The 22,495-nt window shown below is 43.8% G+C and overlaps 1 protein-coding gene and 1 long non-coding RNA gene across 4 annotated transcripts; one reads left to right on the top strand and one right to left on the bottom strand.

Moving 5' to 3' along the window:
* Positions 1-8,609: 8,609 nt before the first annotated feature.
* Positions 8,610-11,590, bottom strand: LOC140656459 (uncharacterized). Its single transcript, XR_012044087.1, has 3 exons — positions 10,394-11,590; positions 10,211-10,292; positions 8,610-9,111 (listed from the first exon to the last, which is right to left on the bottom strand). It is a non-coding gene; the product is annotated as an uncharacterized lncRNA (long non-coding RNA).
* Positions 11,591-11,716: 126 nt separating this feature from the next.
* SKP1 (S-phase kinase associated protein 1) lies at positions 11,717-21,605 on the top strand. Of its 3 annotated transcripts, XM_072872185.1 has the most exons (7): positions 11,791-11,863; positions 12,656-12,785; positions 14,668-14,764; positions 17,273-17,346; positions 18,550-18,693; positions 19,391-19,531; positions 20,349-21,605. In XM_072872185.1, the coding sequence occupies exons 3-7, from the start codon at positions 14,668-14,670 to the stop codon at positions 20,382-20,384; spliced, it is 492 nt and encodes a 163-aa protein (XP_072728286.1). In that variant the 5' UTR covers positions 11,791-11,863; positions 12,656-12,785; the 3' UTR covers positions 20,385-21,605. The 3 variants fall into 3 exon arrangements, with proteins under 3 accessions (XP_072728283.1, XP_072728286.1, XP_072728285.1); XM_072872182.1 differs by lacking the exon at positions 12,656-12,785 and having other exon boundaries at positions 11,717-11,863; XM_072872184.1 differs by lacking the exons at positions 11,791-11,863; positions 12,656-12,785 and adding an exon at positions 14,158-14,271.
* The last annotated feature ends 890 nt before the right edge of the window (positions 21,606-22,495 follow it).

The raw sequence follows: 22,495 nt of genomic DNA, 5'->3' as shown, positions 1-22,495 counted from the left end.
GTATGGAAAAACGTCAAATCCTAATTGCATCTCAGGTCAACTGTGGTTGAATAAACTGACATGTAGCTGGATGGGTTTTAGAAACTTGCATAGAAGTTTCCACCTTAAATAACTAAAACTGAGGTGATTGGAGTGTGCTGGAAAACTCTGACCTTTTGAATTCTGTCCCAGGGAGGTGCCTGGTCACTGATGTCATGCAGCTGGGGACAGAGCTCGCTTCTTACTGACACGTTGCTCTCTTTCCCTCTCGGTGCTCTACTGAAATATTAAAAAATGGAAGAATATAGGATAATTTAATTGATTGAGCATGGCTTTTTTCTAAGTGTAAATCTAAGTTTGAGTAACTTACAATGTAGGTGCTAATACTTAAAATAATTTTCTGAAAAACTAAGAATAAAACCAGTTTTCTAAATATTAAAGGAAATAACTTGAAATTTAGTACTACGTGTATTGCCCAAGCTTCCCTTCTGAAAAAGTGGTGTGTGTTTTATGTTAACTTCTGTTAAAATACTTCCTTTCTATTACTTTGTTTCAGCATTTGAATCCTGAATATTTTGTTCCAAACCGAAATTCAAATTTTATGCCTTCTTAAGGCTTGTGCTTGAAACTTAATGGGCATACCTAAAAAAGACGTACCTGGCTGCTGTTTTAAGAGAGGACTCTTAATACTCATAGTGTTTAAGAGACTTTAAATTCCTTGGGCACAATGTAGAGACTGCAACAACGTGGAGGAGTTTTTATTTTTACGCTGCTTGCTTCTAAGGGAGACTACAGAAATTTTGCAAATGTCCAATCTGGAAGCCTAGTCCTAGACACACTTTTTGGGGCTTCCTTGCTTTTTTGGTGGAAGACCGCTGAATTCTCTAACTTGCAAAGAAGGTGCTGCATTTCACCAAGCATTACTTCATCCCTTTTCTGAAAGGCTTGAGTGGTTGCTTTTATTCTTCAGCAAAAATTCAGACTTCTCCTGTAGGTTGGGTTCCAAATGGTTTCTGGAGAGCGCTCAGTCTTCTGCAGTTTGATCTCTTACAGGAAGAAGTGCATACTAAAAATAAGTGCATCTGAAGTGTCTTTTTTTAGTATATCAGGAACTTTTGCTTTGATCAGTAGTAGAAAAAAAATCCTTTGCTGTAAATAGTAGTTCACTTTAAATTCCTTTTGCTTGCCATTCTTGGTAAATGTTTTTGTAGATAGACCTTTGTGCCTTAATTGACACCATTCCTTCAAGAGTAATGACTTTGCCCTATTTTCTGTTTTCCCTGTTACTTTAATTGGTGTGACTCATCTCCTGCTCTGGCGGGGAGCAGTCACTTAATTTGTTCAGTCTCTGTACACAAACGCAAGCAGTTGTTGGTAGAGTCGATGGAAAATGTTGAAAGCCACTCCACTTTTTTGCACTTTCCTCCATAATTGTGCTGTGACTGGCCATCTGACGATTTCATTGAGAATATCACACGAACAATAAAAAAGTCACTCTGATGGAGATCAGCTGCCAGCGGTACTAACCAGCTAAAAGCATGTTTGGAAGACTCAAAAGAAGAAAGAAAACTTCAAGTAGAAATAATTACTGTGTGACTTATTGGCAGCTGATTGACTAAAGTTCACCTGAGCAAAACTTCCTTCACTTCAAACTGTGATGACGCTGGCTCCAGAGAAATGAGTGTAATTAGGATTTGTACTTGTTTTGGAGATCAGTGGTGACGTTTCCTTCTTCACTACAAAGACTGGTCAATTCCATGAAATGTGAAATAGGAGTAGCTGGAAATCCCATCTGGTGGTAGTTCAATAATATTTTCTTAAGCAGGATAATTAAACCCAGGGGTTAGTGAGGAGGGCTAACACTGGGTTGGACTTGTCAGGAGGCAGTCATGAATGAAACTTGACACTTTCCTACCAACCACTCTAAGAACTTCCCCTTTTTTCTTCTGTTTCTCAGAATTTAGGTAGAGTCAGTAGAATCCTGTTATTGTTGGACAGATGGGGGGGTTGAGCTTTCCATATTGCATTTTACTTAAGTTACACTTACTGATGTCCTGTCACGTGGCCATTTACCTGAATTTGTGTATCAGACTGAAGTAAACTCCCTTCATTTGTGGAGGCCTGCCCTTCCAAACTAAGGGGTCATGAAATTACACTCTTATGTAGGAAAACATTCAGTAACTCTGTTTTTGAAAGGAAAAATGGGATGGATTTGAAGTGTATAGATTTGCTAGGGTCTTTCCCCTTCACATTCTTTTTACACGTTTCCTCTTCCTGTTCCAATCCTGTGCTCTATTCCCTCCTCCCATCGCCTCCTGGCCAGCAATCCCAGATCTTCCGCAGAGCCCCTGAGCATGGGGCTGGCTGCTGCAGCAGCCCCTGCTCCGTTGGTGACTGACGGGGAGTGCTGTGGGTGTAGATGGACATTTTCTCCAAGGTAAATCACTGCATATGTTTGTCGGCTCATGCTCGTGTCAGATTGTTTCCAGCTGCTGACATTTGCATACAGGTTCTGTCGCCCTGCCTCGAATGCTTGGGCAGCGCTGCCTGCTTTAGATCTGACAATACCCAGGAAGGATACTGGATGCAGGGGCCAGCAAAGACACGCAGAGCCAGTTACCCTCCTCTTCCCTGAGCGTCTGGATGATAACAGACTAAATTGTGCCTTGGGAGAAAGGCAGTGAGTGTACGTATTGCTGATGAAAGCTTTCACATTTCATCTGCCTGCGTTTCAGTCTGGTTAGTATCAAAAGTCCATCTGGAAATGTTAGTAGAGAAAAGATTTCTGAGAGTTGCTGATGCCTGCTATAATCCATGCTTCCACGTTCCACATGAGGTTGTTTTGGTTTTTTTTATAGTAGTAAACACTGAAAGTCATTTTCATAAAGTAACTGTGCATTAAGAACCTTTGCAAAAAGTCTTTGCTCTTGCAGTTTAGAAATTCAGCCTGAATGTTAAAGGATTTCCTCGTGTACAACACAAAACCAAAACTGTTAACGCATGTGCTGGGCTTATTTTGGGCCTTTTTTCATAGTTCAATGAACACATCCCTCTATTTTTCCCCTCTCACCCCTTCATTTCCTTAGTAATACTGGAGTGCAGTTCCTGCTACTGGAGGAGCTGTGAGCTAAGGAGCAGGACGGGGCTGAAGGATAAACGCACTTGTTCATTCTGGAAAAATGGTGTGTAAGAAGAGGCAAGTGTGATCAAATCACAACTTTGAATTTCAAATTAAATGCTGCTCCAAATTAAATTAATTGAAGGCGTGGCTCTGCTCTCACCACTCTCTTATGCCCCTGTCACGCACTCACTTATCACTTACTCTTTAATTGCTGCCTTTTTTTTTTATCTGTACGCTGAGCGCTCATGGAAACTCGAGATGTTTTAGGGGTTTTTGCATAGGTTAAAGGAATGTGTTTGGAAGTCTTGCAGAATGTGTAGGGTGCCTTCTGCATGCTACAGCCATCCTACACGGAGTATTCGTTCTCTGCAAGTTCCAGGAGAAGTTTGGAAACAGGTAAAGCGTTAATAGAAATCTTTTAGTATCCGTGAATATGCTAAAAAAGCCCTGCAGAGTAAGAATTCCTGAGTCAGCCTACTGTGGTTTTTTAAAAAGTTATTTTGGTGCCCTAATTCATTTGGCTGTGCTCCTTTTGGAGGAGAATAAAGGCAAGCTGCTCTCTTGAGCAAGGGACCTGAGTTCTTTGGCATATATATGGGGAAAAAAAAGGCTGAAACAACACTTCTGGCTTTAAATGAAGCAGTGCTGCATGTTTTAGCCTTTTAAAACTGTGCCGTGGCTTTAAAGCTTTATTCTTTAAGAAGGGTTGAACTACAGCTCCTGGTCTCTTAATTACTCTATGGTGAAGAGAACTGCTTTTGGATGGAGATTAAACTGACTGCTGCTGGTGTATAAAACACTAATCACCAATAGTACCTAAATATTATATATACATAATTAGCCAGCATGTAAAACCAGGTTGGACGTAACAGCTTTTAGAATAGGAGGGCACTGTAGCACTGGACCAGGTTAACTGGCAAGGCTGCCGAATATCTAGGCTTGGAAGTTTTCAGGACTGGGCTAGGAAAAGCCACAGCTGAGCTGGCACTGGTGCTAGTGCTGCTTCTGGGGGGAGAGCGCGGTCCCTTCCAGCCGATGTGTCTGTGTTTGAAGCAGCATCTTACCGGGTTACGGTACGTGAGGCTCGGGATCGGTGCTTATCCTGTTGGCCCGTTCCTCAAACTGCTGTGCAGCTGTCAAAACTTCGGTTGTGGTTTGCAAAACATCAACTACAAAAAATAGGGGGGGATGGTCCAATAGCTTCAAAGCTGTTATCGGTTGGTTTTTGCTGACCTTGCCAATGGCTGCATCGTGCCACCTTACGCTGCCCTGGGACTGGTGTTGGAAGAGGAGCAGCACAATTAGGGGTGAGTATCCTGCAAGAAAACTTGTGGGCGGGTGCTTCTGATGAGAAGACCGTCCATTTTGCATCGTTGTATAGGGTTGCATAAATCAAACTAAACCTTTGCTATTTGGTCCTCTTGTTGACTTCTGTATACATCTTCCTCATCAAATTTCCCCCAACCACAACTGTTTTTTTTGGAGTTGTTTGGGTTTTTAAAAATTTTCATTAAATATATAAACTGTTTTCTGGATTATGCATTTAAAAACAAAAGTGTTGAACTGTCAGAGAGGAGTGTACTGTTTAAACTGATAATTGCATGATCGATTGGGCTGAAAGGCTTTAGCCTGGCTCCCAACTGCCTTTATTTTTCAGGAGTTTGAAAAAACACCCACCACCACCCTGCCTAATTACAAAGCTTGCTGTGCAGACCCCTTCTTTATCTTGGCAGTCAGTGCAAGACTGGTCAGTGACCACTGCTCTCTTCTGCCTCCTGATTTTATAAAGAAAAAGGGGGGGGACCTGGAGGAGCCTTGTCTGAGAGAATCCTACAGTGTTCATTCCACGCTTGACCCGCTTTGCAGGCAGCTTCGCTCCTTTTCCACCGCCGCGTTTCTCCTGGGGGAAGAGGAACACAATGCGCTGCTGAAGCAGGGACCCCTGCCCAGGAGAAGGGGTGCTGCAGCTCCCTGGGAGCCTGTTCTCCTTTCTTCTCCCTCTTAAAGAAAGGCTGGTGATGGGTTCTGTGTTGTGTCTGGTCGTGAGTTTATCTAGCTTTAGCTCAGCCATCTCAAAAAGGCACTGGACCGTCCCTTTTTCCCTGCAATCTCTTTTAAAATGCTTTGAATTAGCCTGACTTCCAAAATACACTATATTTATTCCCATGGACTTTGAAACCTCAAAGCAACTGCTCTTTATCATCTGTGGCGTCAGAACCAGCCCCCAATCTGCTTTTTGGACTTTGAACAGCTCCAATGTTGAAGACTGGTGCCATGCAACCCTTGAAAGCCAACCTCGTTCGCTTACTCTCACGCTGGGTTATCAAGGATATTCACCATTTTATACGTTGCCACTTACAGTAGTTCTTCAGCCCGTTTAAAGCAAGTCCACTCTTTTCGTTGAGTTCACGGCACCGGGATGAGCCCATCTCTTCGGGGACGAGCCCTACGGACCGCTCGAAGCGAGCCCCGGCGCCACCGCGTGGCTGCGTCCCGCGTGTCCCCCGCCGTGGCCGGGCTGCCGTGACCCGGCGGGGCCGGGGAGCTGCCCTCCTGCCGGCAAGGCTCCCATACAGTGAGTAATTTGTCTGTAATTTGGCAGCCTGGACAGGCTGGAGGTGGGCGACCCTCGCCCGGTGGCATCTTCCTCAGTACGAACGCAGCCACAGCGACTGTGGGGTCCGAGCTGGGCTCCTTCTGAGCAGCCCAAACGCTTCCAAGGGTGCCAGGGCACAAACGGTACAAAAATCGGGCTGCTCAAGTGTGTGGAGGTGGACTCAGGATGAGGTTAGGAAGTAGATGCTGCAAATACGCTTGAGGTAGGCGTGTTTCTATTTTTAATCTTTTCTTTCCCCCCCTATCTTTAGTCTTCTAAACTATCTTGAATCCCTGGAGTTATGTAAGGGGAATATGGGTGTTATTAGAGGGAGAAACAGAAGCTGATAAAGAAAAAAGTTGGTGTCTGCTGGACAGGACTTGGTTATTGAGTTTTGTCAGTCCATTCGTGCGTGCTGGTTTTAGCTGGGGCAGAGTTAATTTTCTCCACAGTAGCTAGTATAGGGCTGTGCTTTGGGTTTGCGCTGGAAACAGAGTTGATAACGCAGGGGTGTTTTCGCTCCTGCTGAGCAGTGCTGACACAGAGTCAAGGCCTTTTCTGCCTCTCACCCCACCCCACCAGCGAGTGGGCTGGGGGGGGCACAAGAAGCTGGGAGGGGACGCAGCTGGGACAGCTGACCCTAAGTGACCAAAGGGCTATTCCATACCATATGGCGTCATGCTCAGCATGTAAAGCTGGGGGAGAAGGAAGGGGGGGATGTTCGGAGTGATGGCGTTTGTCTTCCCAAGTCATCATACGCGTGATGGAGCCCTGCTTTCCTGGAGATGGCTGAACATCTGCCTGCCCATGGGGAGGAGTGAATAAATTCTCGTTTTGCTTTGCTTGCGTGCGCAGCTTTTGCTTGACTTATTAAACTGTCTTTATCGCAACCCATGAGTTTTCTCACTTTTATTCTTTGATTCTCTCCCCCATCCCACTGAGGGGGAGCGAGTGAGCGGCTGGTGGGGCTGAGCTGCCGGCTGGGGTTAAACCATGACACAGCGTTAATCAGATTCTCATCCAACCGGTGGGCTCTGCCACCCACCGTCTTGCATTGCTGGGGTATAACCTGGATGAAAAGCGACACCCTCTCAAGGATGCTCCTGTAATACAAGTTTCAATGAAGTGGAAACGCAGTAATTAGTGTTTTCCAGAGTTCTACTGAGAAGAATAATTTTCCTCTTCTGCTGCATTGTCGCAAGATTGCTTTAAACAACAGTGGCGCAGGCCTTTGAGCTCAGCGATGTCTTTCTACCATCTGACTCACATGAATAATCCTGGTGTTTTCTGGTTTTACGCTGATCCAGCCAGTTCTAATTTTTTCCCCTTGTTGATGTGGCTGTTTGTTTTAAAAAATGTTCCCCATCTTTTGTATTCCTGGAAAAAAAAAGAGGATTTTTGCTGCAAGTCTCATCCTCCCCTACATGTAGATTAGTTCTTGTTCAGATTTGACGGTCACACCTCGCTTTCCAGCAAATCATACCTGGCTCTCTGCTAGAGCAGCTGTGCTTGAGAACCCGGAGTCCAGCCCTTGCTAGCTCCCATCCCTGTGGTTCAGGGAATCCAGGCCGAGTTCTGTGAAGTTTCCCAATTTGTCGAAGGAGCAAAGTGGAGATCTCTTCAAGCCTGGTTCTCACTAGGCTTTGACAATCCCACGTTACGCTTGTGGTATTGAAAAATACTCAATCGGTGTGTTATCTTGTAGTCTCTAAATCACTACCAGCAGCAAAAAAACCCAGTTTCTCTGTAAAAGTGGAGAATGTGAGGTGTTTTGAGGGGCAGGGGGCACAGTAATTTTTGCCTGAGAGAAATAGCCAGGAGGAGAATCCAAGGTTGTGGAGCAGATGCAGTGCTGCGTCCGGGAGGCTGCTCTCTAATGTTCGGCGCGTTAAAATCCCCTTCCCCCTGCGGCTGCGTCGCTGCTCAGCTGGCTTCGTCCACAGCCCAGTGATGCTGCAAGTATGTAGGTCAGAGCTCTTCTGGATCTGGTAAGCATTAAATCAAGCTTGCACTGATCTTGGTTGCTCCAATCTTTTCAGGTATTTGCTTTAGAGTTCAGCTTCCCCTTTCCCCCTCTGGTTCTCAGTGGTAAGAGGCCCTTAACTGCGATTTCTCTGCAGCTGATACGTGGTGCAATTATCTTTACGGCTCAGGGTGGCAATGCTTAGGTTTAGGATTATTTGCATTGCAATGATTACCTACGTGTGTAACAATTGAAATTGGGACACCCATTTTTTTTGAAAACTTCTTTGCCTTGCAGCTTTAGTGAAGGATGAGTCTTTTGCGTTATTAATACTGACTTACTCACAGGACTTTGGCTATCAATGCTGCAGCAGCTGCTTTTTCACGACAGATAACAGAAAGCATCTGGACTAGCTGGGGAGGTTCATTGTACGATATGTAGGGCACAGTGGGAGGTGGCCGTCATGTGATTATAGAATATCTATGACAGCCATCTGCCACTTTTTTTGGGTGTGGGGTGTTTTTGTTGTTTTAACTTTCCCAGACTTCTAATTCGACAGCTAAATTCAAAGTCCACCGTCGACTGAATTTTCTCCTTTAGAAAGCTGTAGAGAGCTGTATCAATTATAAAGCTCATCAATAGTATCACTTTGAATAAAAATTCATACACAGATCATAATTAACCATGAAACTTAGCTTTCTGCCTGTTCCTCAATATTATTAGATTTGTCTTGTGTAGAGAGCAAACCCCGTCCCCCCTCTGCTGAGCCTGATTTGCAGCCTCAGAGCTTGTGCTCGCTGGTCATGAGCCAAATTGGAAACCTGGGTCTTTGGCAACATCAGGAAAGGGAATTTAAGATTTGCAGATATGTTTTCCACAGACCACCTTCTATCATTGTCTGATTCTCTAAACCAAGGATTTTTAATATAAATAAAAAAAAGAACATTTAAGGAAAGTAAAGGCAGTGTTGTTTCTTTTTTTTTTAGTGCAGTGAATGTGGTTCTCAGCATTGGAGTACAAGATGGAGTGATTGAGGAGGAAAGAGGTAAATGTGATGATGGTACAATCGAAAGGTCACATTAGGCATAGTTTGGAGGCTTCACACATCTATATATGCAAGAGATACATACACCTGTATTAAAAATATGATAACTAGGTCCTAATGAATGGTGAGCAAACAGCTTATCTGGTTACTAATACCAGGATCTTTGAGGAACCTCTGTCAGCGTCAGTCTGCTATATGAACATCACCCAACATCTTCGGATGCTCACTCAGCTGATATGAAGAGCTCCACTGAAGCGCATGTTACAGAAGCGTACAGTAATTCAGGCTGGAAGGGACCATGGAGGGTCCCCTGGACCACACTCTGAATTTAGCTCCATCTTCAAAGTCAGAGCAGGTTGCTCAGAGTCATCTTCAAGTGTGCTGTAACTAACGAGCTGCTCGGCATCCTAAAGCCCATGAAACAAGATTTCCAAGTCAGGCAGTCGTCTCCAACAGTTCTTTGGAATTTATGTAGAAACCTATTCAAGGGATATGACCTGATGTAGAATACTCTCATTGTCACCTGAGCTCTAAGAGGTTCTTCCTGGCTGAGAATCTGTATTTGACTCTTCCATCTCTCTGGAGAGTCAGCCCTAACCAACAGACTACTTAATATTAAATACTTCTAATATTTGCAGTCTCACTGGTTATATCATAGAATCATTTAGGTTGGTTGGAAAAGACCCTTAAGATCATCGAGTCCAACCATTAACCTAACACTGCCAAGTCCACCACTAAACCATGTCCCCAAGCATCACAACAGTCTCTTCCTACCATATTCCCTTTTTCTTCACTTGACACCAACTGCTCCCCAGTTCCCATGTGAGATGTGGGACAGGTGTCTCATATTTATCATTCCAAACTTTTAAACTAACCTGAGGTGATTAAGGCAATCAAGGAAAATTAGCCACCACATGAGCTTCCACCTTCTATGAACCACTCACTTCATTATCAAACCTGCACTCTTCAATACCTCTGACTACAGCTCTAGAGGGCTGTCTCTCTATTTGACCCAGGGTTCACATTTTGTTTTCTGTGGATTTTCCTCCTAAGCCTTTCCAAAACACAGCTCTATAAACTAGACTGTCCTACATAATGATTTAAAGCAATACCTCTCAACCATTAAGAAACAGAGCATGATCTTTATATTACTAGATTTCTCATTAATATTCCTCAAACCAGCCCTCATACCAGTGCAGAGGTGTACTGCAGTCTGAATCGCAGTAATAACAGCAAAGCGTTTACTAATTTTGAGTGAAAACACTCAGGTAGAGAACTAAGGAAGGAAAGAAGAGTTGGTACTTCTGTGGCTAGGCTACTGTCCTGGGCTGTGGACTCTGAAATGAGGAAAGCAAGCTTCTGAATTTAGAATTTCTGAATCTCAGGAAAATTCGTTATGTCAGAAGATATTTTCTAGCGGCTATGACTGTCATTTGTTCAATAAGGTGTGTGGTGCCCAGCCTGGGACCCTCTGGGACCCTAAGGAAAGGGAAAGCTGTGACTCACGCTGTACTTGTGCTCTGCAGGACAACGCTGTTGCGGGTACCAGTCTGCTCACAGGTAGCCTGGCTCTGTCTGCATTGAAGTGCTGTGAAAACATACTCCAGTTCTAAAAATGTTTTTTTAAATTAAGATCTGAAGTAAAGCAAATTGTCATAATCATGGTTTGTCACTGTGTAAATATCTTACCTATTTGAAAGCCGCTTTGCCATGGACAGCTGATGCAAAACCAGGCTTAACAGCGTAGTGTGGAACGAGTGCTGTGTGTGACACCACAATGCAGCACCCCAGACACCTCACGGTTACTTTGGTCGACTCCTACCTCAGTCTGCCTTCCTCACTGAGCAAAAACCTTCAGATCTCTCCTTTCCTGAAAACCTAATGCCTGTCGCTATCTAGCACACACTCTTGACCTTTCAGGAAATGTTACCTGCGCTGGGGTACACCGCTCAGGTGGGGTGTTGTGCTAACGCAGCACTGCTTTGGCTGCATTTCGGTGATCCCTAGCTCCTAGTCCGCTCCTCCTGGCTGGCGGCTCCTTCTGCAGCTGGCGCCTGGAGATGCTTTAATGGGCTCCAGCCACGGGCAGAGCTGTAGTTGCCTGAAATTCCTAGTGGGATTCAGGGTCGGTGTTCAGCGATTGCTAGTTAGACCTAAATCCATTTCTAGCACCGGGAACTGTCGCTCATGTACTTCCATTTGAGGAGAGCAATCTGTTGTTGCAACAATTTGAAATTAGCCAGTTTTTCAGTGTAGTTTTTTAGTTAAAATGTTTTCTGCTGCCTGAGTAGCCACTGAAGATCGCATTTCGCTGTATGTGAGACGCTACCACAAACAGAAGCAGCCTCACCCACCTCCCCGCTTTAAGTTATCCTCACGGGGGTTCCGCACGCCCCGGGCCTCGGGCCTTCTCTCCGTGAATCCCCGCTAGAAGGAAAACACCCAACGTGGGCTTTTTGTGACCAGTCTGGGTTACTCTCAATTACCGTTTTTAAGTACGCACGGTGACAGCCGTGCCCGCTGGCCCGGTTGTTTCCCGAGGAGGGCACCGGGCCGGCCTCCAGATACCACAGGCCGCCTGCCGCACCGGCACCCTTCGCCGTCACGGGTGGTTTCCATAGGGACGCCCCGCTCCCCCTCACGGGCAGCGGCACCGGGCCGCACCCAGCGCCCTCTCCCGGCCCGGTCTCCCCAGCCGCCGCTCCCTCCCGGCGGCACCGGGCCGGGGCCAGGCCGAGGCCGTGGCGGCCCCTCAGGGCCGCGGGGGAGGGGCGCCGCAGCCGTTGGCCCGCGCGAGGCGCCCCCGCCCATTCTGCGGCTCCTGGCGCGGCCGCGCCGCTGCCTGAAGACACGACGGCCGCCGGTTCGCCCCCCCGCCTCGCTTCGGCTCCGCTTCCCCCCTCCTCACCCTGCCGAGGGCGGCGCGGGTCCCTTTTTTTTACCGTCAGCCGCGCTCCGCGCCGTTTGGGAGTCGGAGCGGGGTGTTTTGCTCAGGCGGTCGCGGCGGGCAGCCCGGCGGTTGCGAGGCAGCGAGAGGCGGGTCCTTCCCCCCTCCCCCCGCACCCCTCCCCCGCCATATAAAGCCGCCGCCGCAGTTGGGCCCCGAGCGCCGCCGCCGCCAGGTCCAGTCAGCGCGGAGCCGGATACCGCCGCCTCACGGTGAGGCCTGCGAGCTCGGGGGCCCGCCCGGTGCCGGCGGGGTGGGGATAGACGCTCGGGGCGGCGGCAGGGGCTCTGCGTTGGGCCGGGCCGCGGGGCCCGCTCGGCGGGGGAAATGGGCCCGGCCTGGCCCCGCTTGGCGCGGGCGGCCGTGGCGGCGGCGGGGCTCCCAGGTGGTGGACTGGGAGGGTCGTGGAGGGGGCGGGCCGAGGTCTGAGCCCTTCCTGGGCAATGCGGGGCTGAAACGCCCGTGGGCCCCTTCCCGGGAGGTGGGGCTGCGTGGGGAGGCGTCGTCTGCGGGGTCTGGTAAATAAAGCAGGGGCACCCCCCGCCCTGGGCCGCGCAGCACCTGCGGAACCGGCCCTTCCCCGGGCGGCTGTCAGGCTGCTCGGGGCACCCCGAGTGTCTCTTGGTAGCGGGGGGAGCTCTGGGGCGGCAGCGCAAGCACAGCGTCTCAGGCGTGAGTTTATTAAATAAATGCAGCGTTATCCCCCGCGACACGGAGAGGTGGAGGGGGAAGGAGCGGGCATCCACCCGGAATAGCTCTGGGAGGCGTGGAGTTGCCTAGTAGCGCTGTCTGAGATGGCTGAGCTCTGTGTTTCAGGCTTATACATGTAAATTACCGTTGTAATTCAGGTTTGTCTTTCGACTAGCTCCCAACCTGTTTTGCTGTTGTTGAATAGAGCTTTTGGGACTAGTCTGCTTAGTCACCCGCTTGTGTTGTTATCCATGGCCTGTCTGTTTCCAGAGCTGTATTGCAGTTTGCTAAAAATGACTTTTTTTGTCTTGCAGGTGACTGTGCTCTGTGGTATAAAAATGAAATTTGGATGAAATCCTAGTCTGTTATCAGTGATAAGGCAGTAGATTAACTTCATTCTACCTGATTCAGGCTCTTAACAATACCCTGAAAGCCTCGATAAAAGTGGGTTTGGGTGATCTAAGGGTCTCAGTGCAAACGTTCTTGCAGGGGCTGGACTCGTTAAGGCAGCATCCCTGTCTTGCTGGCTCTGTTGTGCAGCATTATGTAATCCTAGCCAAGCACAGGAAGGCTGGCATCTGAAGCTGGGTTTGTTCTTGAGTGCTCTCAGACAATCACTGCAAGAACAGATGCATTAAATCTGAAATGTATGCCTAGATCCCCCCCCCCCCCCCCCCCCCCCCCCCAGAGCATTGTTCAAACTGCCAACTCGGAACTATGTTTTTGTCAGAATTTTACTTTGGTGTATATGTATATATATGTGTATCTTTGGAACAGTTGTGACTGTGTCCCTCCAGAACACCCATCTTAATTAGAAGTAGCGTTGTCATATAGGGTTACATGACTCTGTAAACATTAACTAGCTACTGGCTCTGCCAAATGGAAATTAAAGCAATGAGGACTTCAAGCTGGTGTGAGCTGCTTAATAACATGCTTTGGCTGGCCTCCATTGGACTGGGTTTGTTGCAGTACTGTCAGGCTCAGCCATACTGATGAGATACAGGAGGCATTCAAAAAGTGATAGTGTAAGTTTGCTGAAAGTCGTCCAGCTAATTTGATTTTGGTAGTTCAAGTACTACTGTAAGGAACTAGCATGTGTAGCTGTTAGGTTTGGTGGGGGAGAACATTTGAAAATTAATTGAAATGAATTTGCAGTTTGTTTCTAGAGCTTCTCTCTACAGTGCCTTGCAGGCGGTATTTACAAATACATGCTTTAGAGATCCTTAAGCAGGTAACTTGAGGAAAAAAATAAACTGTTGCAATGGTCCGCTGCTAACAAATATTTTGAGTGGTAAAGGAACTTACTGTAGCACATCCTGCTAGTTTGTTGAGAACTGATGTATAAAATTTATGTGGCCAGGCAGTTACGTTTATCATGCCCTTCAAGTTAGTTGGTTCAAGTGCAGTGAGACCCAAACAGGCTTGATGTGTCATTTCGGGCAGAAGCTGTGACCTACTAGCTGCTGCATCAAGTGCATTACTTCTGGGTTTGAGTTGTTAAATATCTGGAAAGATGCATTCTTGTAAAGTTTGATTATTTTCCTGCTAGTGACATCTTTGAAGTCTGCTGCTTCTATTGTAGGTCTTATCACAGTTTGTTTGAAAAACTTTTTTAAAATGCATAGTCATCTTAGTCTTTCCTAATGCTAACAAAGTGCTGATCTAACTTCCTACTTTGTAAGAGTAGTATTGAGTGCTGAAAGCTTTCCTTGTAGTGGTGTATTGCTTTTTAATCTCTTCAGAAAACCAAACACGCTTCTGAAGGAAAGCCTTTGATCCTGAGTAACCTGGTCTGTTTGACTCTGGGGCAAGGGAGGCTGGAGTAGACTCTGCTTAGAGGGATTTCTTCCAGCCTCAGTTTTGTGATTCTGTTCCAGAGGCTATCATTTGAAAACTGCTTTTGAGATCTGACTTCACTTGAGTAGTCAAAGTGAGTAGCAATTGTCTGGATTTGAAGACAAGTAGTGTTTTGGAAGTGTTGTTGAAGGTTAATTAAAGAGAAAGATAGCTCTAGTGTTGCACTGTAAAAAATGTAAGCGCTATTGAGTAATAAATTTTGAGTATTTTATGCTTTTAAATTAGGAAAATTCTCTTAAATTGGTGTTAGGCTTCTTTCTATCAATCCTTGTTTCTTACGCATGAGGATTAATGAATTTAGGGATGTTGATTCAACAGTGAATAATCTGAGCATGCTTTAAGCAGCACGGGGGCTGTCTGCTGTTGGTAAGAACCAATGTAAATAATAAAGGTAATGTACATCTTCAAGTCAGCTAAACTTGTAACACTTGCTGAATATCGTGTGGAAATAACTGTCCTTCTCTTGTAGATGCCTTCAATTAAACTGCAGAGTTCAGATGGAGAAATCTTTGAAGTTGATGTTGAAATTGCAAAACAGTCTGTAACTATAAAGACTATGCTGGAAGGTAAGAGTATGAAGCCTGAGGATTGCTAGCTTGTGCAGAGATAGCAGTGTGTTCAACTTGAACAGGAATTGCGACCAAAGGGGACAACCCAGTACTGTGCTGAAAGAGGATTGCCAGGCCTGTGAAGCAGCTTGCTGTCTTATGTCAGAACAGCTGGAACAATTGCTGTGGTAGCTTAAACTATGTTTTGGGTGGATGTGCTCTTGCAAAAAGCTTGAAGCTCAATCCTCTTGTTAAGAGGACTTACAGGGAGGCTAGTAAAATATAAGCACCCTGCTGCCTTGCCTACGGCCTACTTCAGTTTTGTGAAAGTTAAGCAAACAGAACATCTAATAATATTAAAAACTAAGTTTATTTAATCATACAAACCAGTCTTACGATGTAAATATCTTTTAAATGGGGTAGGAGACCATAAACCAATGCAATGAAGAAAGAGCTAAAGTGAAACCTATATTGTGAGCTTATGGATGCAGTTAAATTATTTGGGATAAATACTTAGTTCTGATCTCCTGCTGACACAAATTTGAAACAAAAGAACTCATGGTGGGGGAGGGGGAATCTGCCAGATGGCTAGGATACAGAGCAAACTGTGTCTAATCCCTCTAGTGCAAATCCTCATTGTTTACTGGTGGTTTTTTCCAGTTTTTGGGTGTATTCATGAATTAACTTAGAAAAAAATCTTTCTCTAGATGTGGTTAAAATGATGTTCTTGGGTAGAAATCTTTGTCTGGTTGTGATACCTTGTACATAAGAACAATAAAATAAGGTTGAAGTGTTTCAACCATTGAACACTTTCATTCTGTTAATAAGATGCTGTTGAACATGACTAGCAACATGAGCAGGAAACATAGCAATCGGTTGGAACACATTAGGGAGTACAATTCTTCGCAGTTTTCTCATGTAGAAGCTGTGTCACTGCCGGTGTTTAGTGATACTCGGGTGTTGATGAAAGGGAAGTTACACATGGTAACTGTTGTAAGCTGGGCACCATAAATGAGCCTCTTGCTAATCTGGGGGAGAAGTGGTCTCCTAGTACAGATGAAATGCATTTGCAGTACAGCTAGTTAAGCATCAGTTAATAAACAATGTTTGTGTGTTGGGTGCTGCAGCTGAAAGCAGAAGAGCTGAAAGGTGAGGTTGTGTCAAGCATGGTGACAGCACCAATGAACTACCAATTTTCTGATAACAGATGAAATTGCTGTTTTGGTGGCAGTGGGGACAAGCTGAGCAGAGTTGACTAAACTTGAGATATTGCGTGAATTATTTCCCCATACCAACAGTTTTGGACTGGTCACTTCTTACACTAGTTTCTGCCACCGTGTTCAAAGTATGCATTTGAAGTTTCCATTAATTGGTGACACATGCAGTACCCTGTAATGTCAGTATTTTAGTTTCTGAATCTATGAAGTTAGTTATTCCAAACAAAAAGTAGTACTCATTAATATCCCACTGATAACAGTAGTTGACTTGCCTAAATACAGAAGTACATGCTATTTTAATTGTGCACAAATTTGATCAGTGGTGATGGTGTGACACTCATCTGTTCTTAAAAATAAAGTTCCTTGGTGATATAGAATTGGCTCATCTGTGTATATAATGAGTGAAGGCCTGTGTAGTTACTCAATTACATAACTAATTACAAGATGTTAATCTTTAACAGCTAGGGTGTCATCCAACTGTTAGCATTTGTGTAATAAAAAAAAGCATATTCTAATCAAAGGTGGCTAACATGGTATTTGTTCTGTGTATCAAGTTGAAATTTTAATCATGATTTTATCTCAATTTTTACTTTGATTCCTTAATCGTATCAAGGGGACAAAGTGACAAACTTTATACAAATCTGCCTTGAGCATGCTGACAAGCTTTTAAAACAGGGAGTATCAGAAGCATCCTTTAAATGCTTTTTTGATTGAAGGATTTGTGCTGCTGACTTACTATGTGAGCTTCTTCAGCTGGTAAGAATCGGTATGAGTGCTTCAGAGGCCAGATAACTGGCAGCTCTCTGGCTACAGTATTCACTGCTCCTATAGAGGACAAAACATTGTCTCTACCTACCACAGTAGATCCTAATTCTTCTTTAATAATAAATTGAATGGGAGATCTCAGTTGGAACACTTTGATTTAACTTGTGGATTGAACTGTTGAAAGTGGTAAAAATACATCAATATTAGTCTGATTCTTCAACGTATCCTATTCCCAGAACACTGAACTAGCAAGTTCTGCTCTACCAAGGACTGCTTAACCAATGGTTTGTTATGGTCTCGTTTGAGGTAGCCTTATTAGGGTACTTAGCCTAAACTTGGTACAACCTAGTATGTATAATGCAGCCATGGCTCCACAAAGCCTCGTGAAGCTTTCTAAAACCTTCTGACTTCACCAGTTAGAGATCCTTTGCTACCAATCCATTCAGCCTCAGTGTTGTTAAAATAGTGGAGAATTGGTTAAGCGGCCCAGTTCAGAGAAGAGTAAATGTTTTTGCCGATTGCTTAGTCATCTTTCCATTTTTAGATTTGGGAATGGATGATGAAGGTGACGATGACCCAGTGCCTCTTCCAAATGTTAATGCAGCTATCTTAAAAAAGGTAAGATGCTGAAAGTTGTAGTGTTATATGGCAGTAACAAAATGTGAAATCCATGTTGGAGTTGGATATTATGAACTATTATATTAAAGATACTTTTCATGTGCTAGCTACAAGCTTAACCAGTTTGAGGTGCGTGAACACAGGCATCTAGGGTATCTAAGAACTGGGGTGAGGCTGGCAGACAGGTAGTGGCAGAAGACCTACAGGGGTGACCTTCTGGAACAGCAGCTGGAGGCCAGACAGGCTTCCTAAGGTGTTGAAGTGGTGGACATCTGTGCACACTAGTATTTCATGGTATTAAAGCACTGATTTTAATTGGATTCTGTGAACTGAGGTGGCTGTTCATGAGATCCAAATGTTAGGAGAAAGGATTAAGGGACAAGCAGTGGTGAGAGTGACTGGCAGCAGCCATGCCTGTGTTGCAGTTACAGTGCTTAAGAGACACTGCGCACCCGGTGGTATTAAATTCAGTAATAGACCATGATTATTGTTGGGTCAAGTGAGAAAAGCAAAAAAGTGTGTTGCTGTCTCTAAGATGCTTTTTGCTCTGAAGTAGAAAGTGTTTTGCCTAAATAAGCACTGGACTGTTTGGGGGTAAATACAGGGTTAGGAGTTATTTCCTAGTGAACATACACATAAATAACTTCAAACTTGTGAAGTCTTTTGGGTTAGCAAAATGGAACAGGATTCTGCTTGCAGTAAACTCCTACTCCTTTAATTGTCTGGGTGATGAGATGGTGGTGTTTTAAAAATAAAAAAGCAAGCTTGGGAACATGCAAACTTTTGCCAGGTGAACTTTGTACTGTGGTGAACGTGTCCTGCTGGTAGCTATTACCACTCTACGCTCTTCCCTTATGTAGTATTCTGCTTAAGAATTATGTTTCTGCAAACAGATTAAACACTGCAAAATGAGGTTTAGGTTTCCTTTGCACGGTCTTATGTGTGGTAGCACAGGGTTGAATAACTTTATAACACCAGCAGCTGGCTTTTAAGATTGTAAGTAATTAACTAGCTACTGTCTCAGATGGGTTTCTTGAAGGCTGATGTACTTCAGGATTGGGGATCAGTGGGTAAGGGAGCATGTTCATACAGGATTCTAATATTAATCTAGAGAAAAAGCTGCAGTTCTTCTGAAACAAAGTTATAGTGGGGCCTAATGGGAGAATCACTTGGATAAAACCTTAATATCGAAACCATAATTAGGTGATTCAGTGGTGCACCCATCACAAGGATGATCCACCACCTCCTGAGGATGATGAGAACAAAGAAAAAAGAACAGATGACATCCCTGTGTGGGATCAAGAGTTTCTGAAAGTAGACCAAGGAACGCTTTTTGAACTTATCCTGGTAAGTATGTTCAAGAAGGGTTAAAGGCTGTGCCTGTGAAGTGTGCTCTATTTGTGCACTTGGCAAATAAAGTCTTTATGCTTCTTGAGTAACTTCTTCATGGGGGGGATGTGGGGAGGGCGAGTAGTTCTGGCAAAGTACTGGCTAAAATTGTTGAGGATGTTAGAATGCTTGTTAACCTATTGCTAGGCATTAACCTATACTTGCTCATTTATCAGTTAATACACTTTTCTGAATATGGGGCCCTATAGCTGTCTTTATTCTTGTGGCTCTTGAGTCTTAGTTGAGGGCTTATTAGTAGAAATGGAGTTCCAGAGATCTGTGTCCAAATTAAAGTCTAGCTTTGACTTTTAAAATTTATACCTTCTGTGGTACTGTGAGACAATGTTACTTGTCTTAGCTAGTTAACAGCATTTCAGCACTGAAGATCTGGAGTGTTTGCAGGCTTCTGAAAGCCCTTTGTAAAAGGAGGAGTAGGGGGGTGTGTCTTTCATGGTACAAAGGACTTTCCCTTCTGTTTGGCAAGCAAGTTTTGGGTACTGTTACTTCAAGGTTCTAGCTAGAAGCTTCTCAAAGTGGAGCTGATCTGTTTGCAGTTACAGTATTCTACAATTTCAGTGTAAGCATAACTTTGGTAGTACATCTACAGAGGCAGAGTATTGATATGGAGGCTTTACATTTGGAAACTCTTCTACAGGCTGCAAATTACTTGGACATCAAAGGTTTGCTTGATGTCACATGCAAGACAGTTGCAAACATGATCAAGGGGAAAACTCCAGAAGAAATTCGCAAGACATTCAATATTAAGAATGACTTCACTGAGGAGGAAGAAGCACAGGTACTTGACCTGGATTTAATTATAATTTAGCTGGGTTTGTGCTGAATTATTGGGTGGTACTTTATAATTTAATGTGTGATGCAACTGATTTGTTCACAATAAATGTAAACTCATGCATCAGCTCCTCATAATTGGGTTGCTCTTTGTGGAAGACCTTTCAGTGCCTACAGTGCTTGCAGCCCATTACCTGAAAAGGTCAAAACAAAGCATATTGACTTCTTAGCTTGAATGCGTGCCTGGTAAGAAAACATGTAGGATGGTTTGTGGCAGCCTTAGTTTGCTGTTTTGGAGCTGTAGTAAGCATGCTGAAGATGCATTGTTGCATGTGGCTAGATCTTTGGTAGATGGAAACATCAATCCAAAGGTAAGATGTTTGGATTCTCGTCTTTAAGTAATGAACTCATCGATCTTAGAACTTGAACAACAAACCAACTGCAAAGTGGCAGAGTTGGGAAAGATCAGAACAAGATGCCTTGTTTAAATACAAAGGCAGTGAATTGCACGCTTAGGTTTGTCTTCAGTGCGTTGTCACGAAACAAGCAATTTAGTCTTAAGCTAGTCCATTTGCTTTACTTGATGGGGGGAAAAAAGATCAGTTCTGATCAAATCTAGGGATGAGAAATACATTTCTTGGTTTATATTGATAAACAGGTCAGTTTGGAAGACTGACTTTCTAATTAGAAACCCTGCATGAAAAACTAAAGTTGCTTCCAAGTTTATGCCTTCTTGCAGAAAGTAATCCTGAATGCTTATGGGGATTTACAGCTAACTTCTAGAAGTTCACTGCAACATATTAATAGTTAAAATGTTCTTTTAGGTACGTAAAGAGAACCAGTGGTGTGAAGAGAAGTGAAGTATTGTGCCTGACACTCGAACACTGTAAGGATTGTTCCAAATACTAGTTGCACTGCTCTGTTCATAATTGTTAATATTAGACAAATGCAGCAGCAAATGAAGTTGTGTTAGCAGGATATCGTTCCCTTTGCATGTGTAGTGGTTTTTTTGAGTACAAATCTTCTGAGTTTTTACTAGTGTAATTGGATGTCTTTTTACTTTACTCTGCAATGAATAAAACTGAACTAAGTGTGGATTCTGTATGGAAAGTAGCACTTAAGGCTGTCATTTTCATTATACCTTTAAACTGTTGAAGTCCAGTTACAATGCTAAAGATTGACTCCATTGTAAATAAAACCACCTATGACTTCTTCCTCAAGAAGAACAAAACACTTCTATTCACAGGGTATTGATAGCTTCAGAAAGAAAAACAAACTAGAATGTGTCTTGGGGAACTAGGTAAAGTAAAAAAAGTTACTAGATTTCTTCCAAAAACATTGCAGGGAAAATTAGTGTTACTTAAAGCTATATAACTTTCAAGATGGTTCTTGTCCTGGATATAAAAAAAAAATTTGACAGCTTGTCCTGTTAGTCTTGCCCTATAGACTAGTGAAAGATGTGATCTAGAACTAAGCAAGCTCCTGACAGTTAAATTTGAATACTTCAACCATGTCTTGAAGACCTGCCTCTAGCTGGTAGCAAATGAAAAGTGTGTTGCTTTATGCACAGGATGGGTGTGTTTTTATACATGTTACTGTTAAAAGTGGAATTCAGGTTTGACCAAAAATGACTGACATTACCAAAGTTAATATTATTGACCTGTGCATGCCATTAGTGGCTCATTTTTAGGCAATTTTAAACAACCCTTGTGATGTAGCTCTTTAAAACATGGTTTCATGTGTCCACAGGAAATCTTACACCTTTGTATGTGATACTTCAGCTTGTAGAGACTTAATTATTGCATACAAAGCTAATGCAATATCAAGCTTAACTTCTTTGGACAAAGCCACTTGCAACTAGTTAAACAGTAACTGGTTTTCTGATTTTTATTTTTTTTTTACAGTTCCCTTATAGGGAGTAGGGGATGGTTGTGTGGTAGATCTTTGAGGTGTGCTCTTAGCTTGTATTGCATTCCATTCTCTGTATAAACCTTAGAGTAGAATGAACCTTAATAAACATACTTATCTCACTTTAAATATCAGTGTTTCACTTCTGAATTAATAAAGGGCTTTTAAACTTTTGTTTGCAAATGGTTCTAGTTATTTGAAACTAGACAATCTTACTGTCACTTATTAGAGTGTACAAATAATAGCACTGAAGCAGTGGTTAATTGAAATAAAACAGATGTAAAGATTTTGTTGGATGACTCATGCAAGCTGCTAGTCAGACACAGTGGGCAACTTCTCAAATTAAGTTGTAAGTTAAATAGCAAGCGATCCAAATGGATATATTTTTTTGATGCCTTCCCAGCTTTTAGGTAATCTCTGATGTAACCATTAATGAAAGCATTAATAACTTGCTCTAAGGCAGCTTTCAAACCCATGCTTTGGATGCAGCTGCTGCTCACATCTGCTTATTCCTGAGGTTGCTGAGCCTGCCTTTGTGCTGGTGTGCATATTGTATGGGCATATTATAGATATTACATTGTCAGTGGGCATAAAACACTCCAGTGCTAGACTTGGACGATGAAGCCTTTCCAGGGTCCTGTATTGCAAACAATACACCTCAGTTTAGAAGTGCAGAGGAAAAGCTTCTGATGACAATTATTTCTGTGGCTATATTTGTAGTTTAATATTCAGCTTATCCTGGATTCTTATAAGAAATAAATCCACCGGTGTGGGAAGCTAGTGTTCTGGAATACACTAGTTCATCCTTGGAGTGCTGTGTTGCTAATACAGAAGCCTGTACTGAAACTGCATTCAATGGCAGAAGCCCATATAAATTCCTTTAGGTGCTTGTCATCAGACTGGGAGCTGTATTAGCAGCCAGTGCCTCACACGATGCCTCACTGTGCTGTGGGATGAGGAAGAGACAAAGGCACATAGTTTATCTTCCTCATTACCTTGCTTCTACTTTGTTTGCCATACCTGCATAAAACACACCTGTGATCCTGTGGTAAGACTTGCTCAT

This window comes from Ciconia boyciana, chromosome 9, assembly GCF_034638445.1.
Source record: "Ciconia boyciana chromosome 9, ASM3463844v1, whole genome shotgun sequence".
Taxonomy (NCBI): domain Eukaryota; kingdom Metazoa; phylum Chordata; class Aves; order Ciconiiformes; family Ciconiidae; genus Ciconia; species Ciconia boyciana.
Note: the sequence above shows the minus strand (reverse complement) of the source record. Positions and strands in the feature narration are given on the sequence as shown.

Bases quoted from the DNA above. Each gene is read 5' to 3' on its own strand.
- SKP1 (XM_072872182.1), top strand. From the start codon at position 14,668: ATGCCTTCAATTAAACTGCAGAGTTCAGATGGAGAAATCTTTGAAGTT. The intron at 18,694-19,390 runs GTAAGTATGTTC...ACTCTTCTACAG, and splicing joins CGCTTTTTGAACTTATCCTG to GCTGCAAATTACTTGGACAT. The intron at 19,532-20,348 runs GTACTTGACCTG...ATGTTCTTTTAG, and splicing joins CTGAGGAGGAAGAAGCACAG to GTACGTAAAGAGAACCAGTG.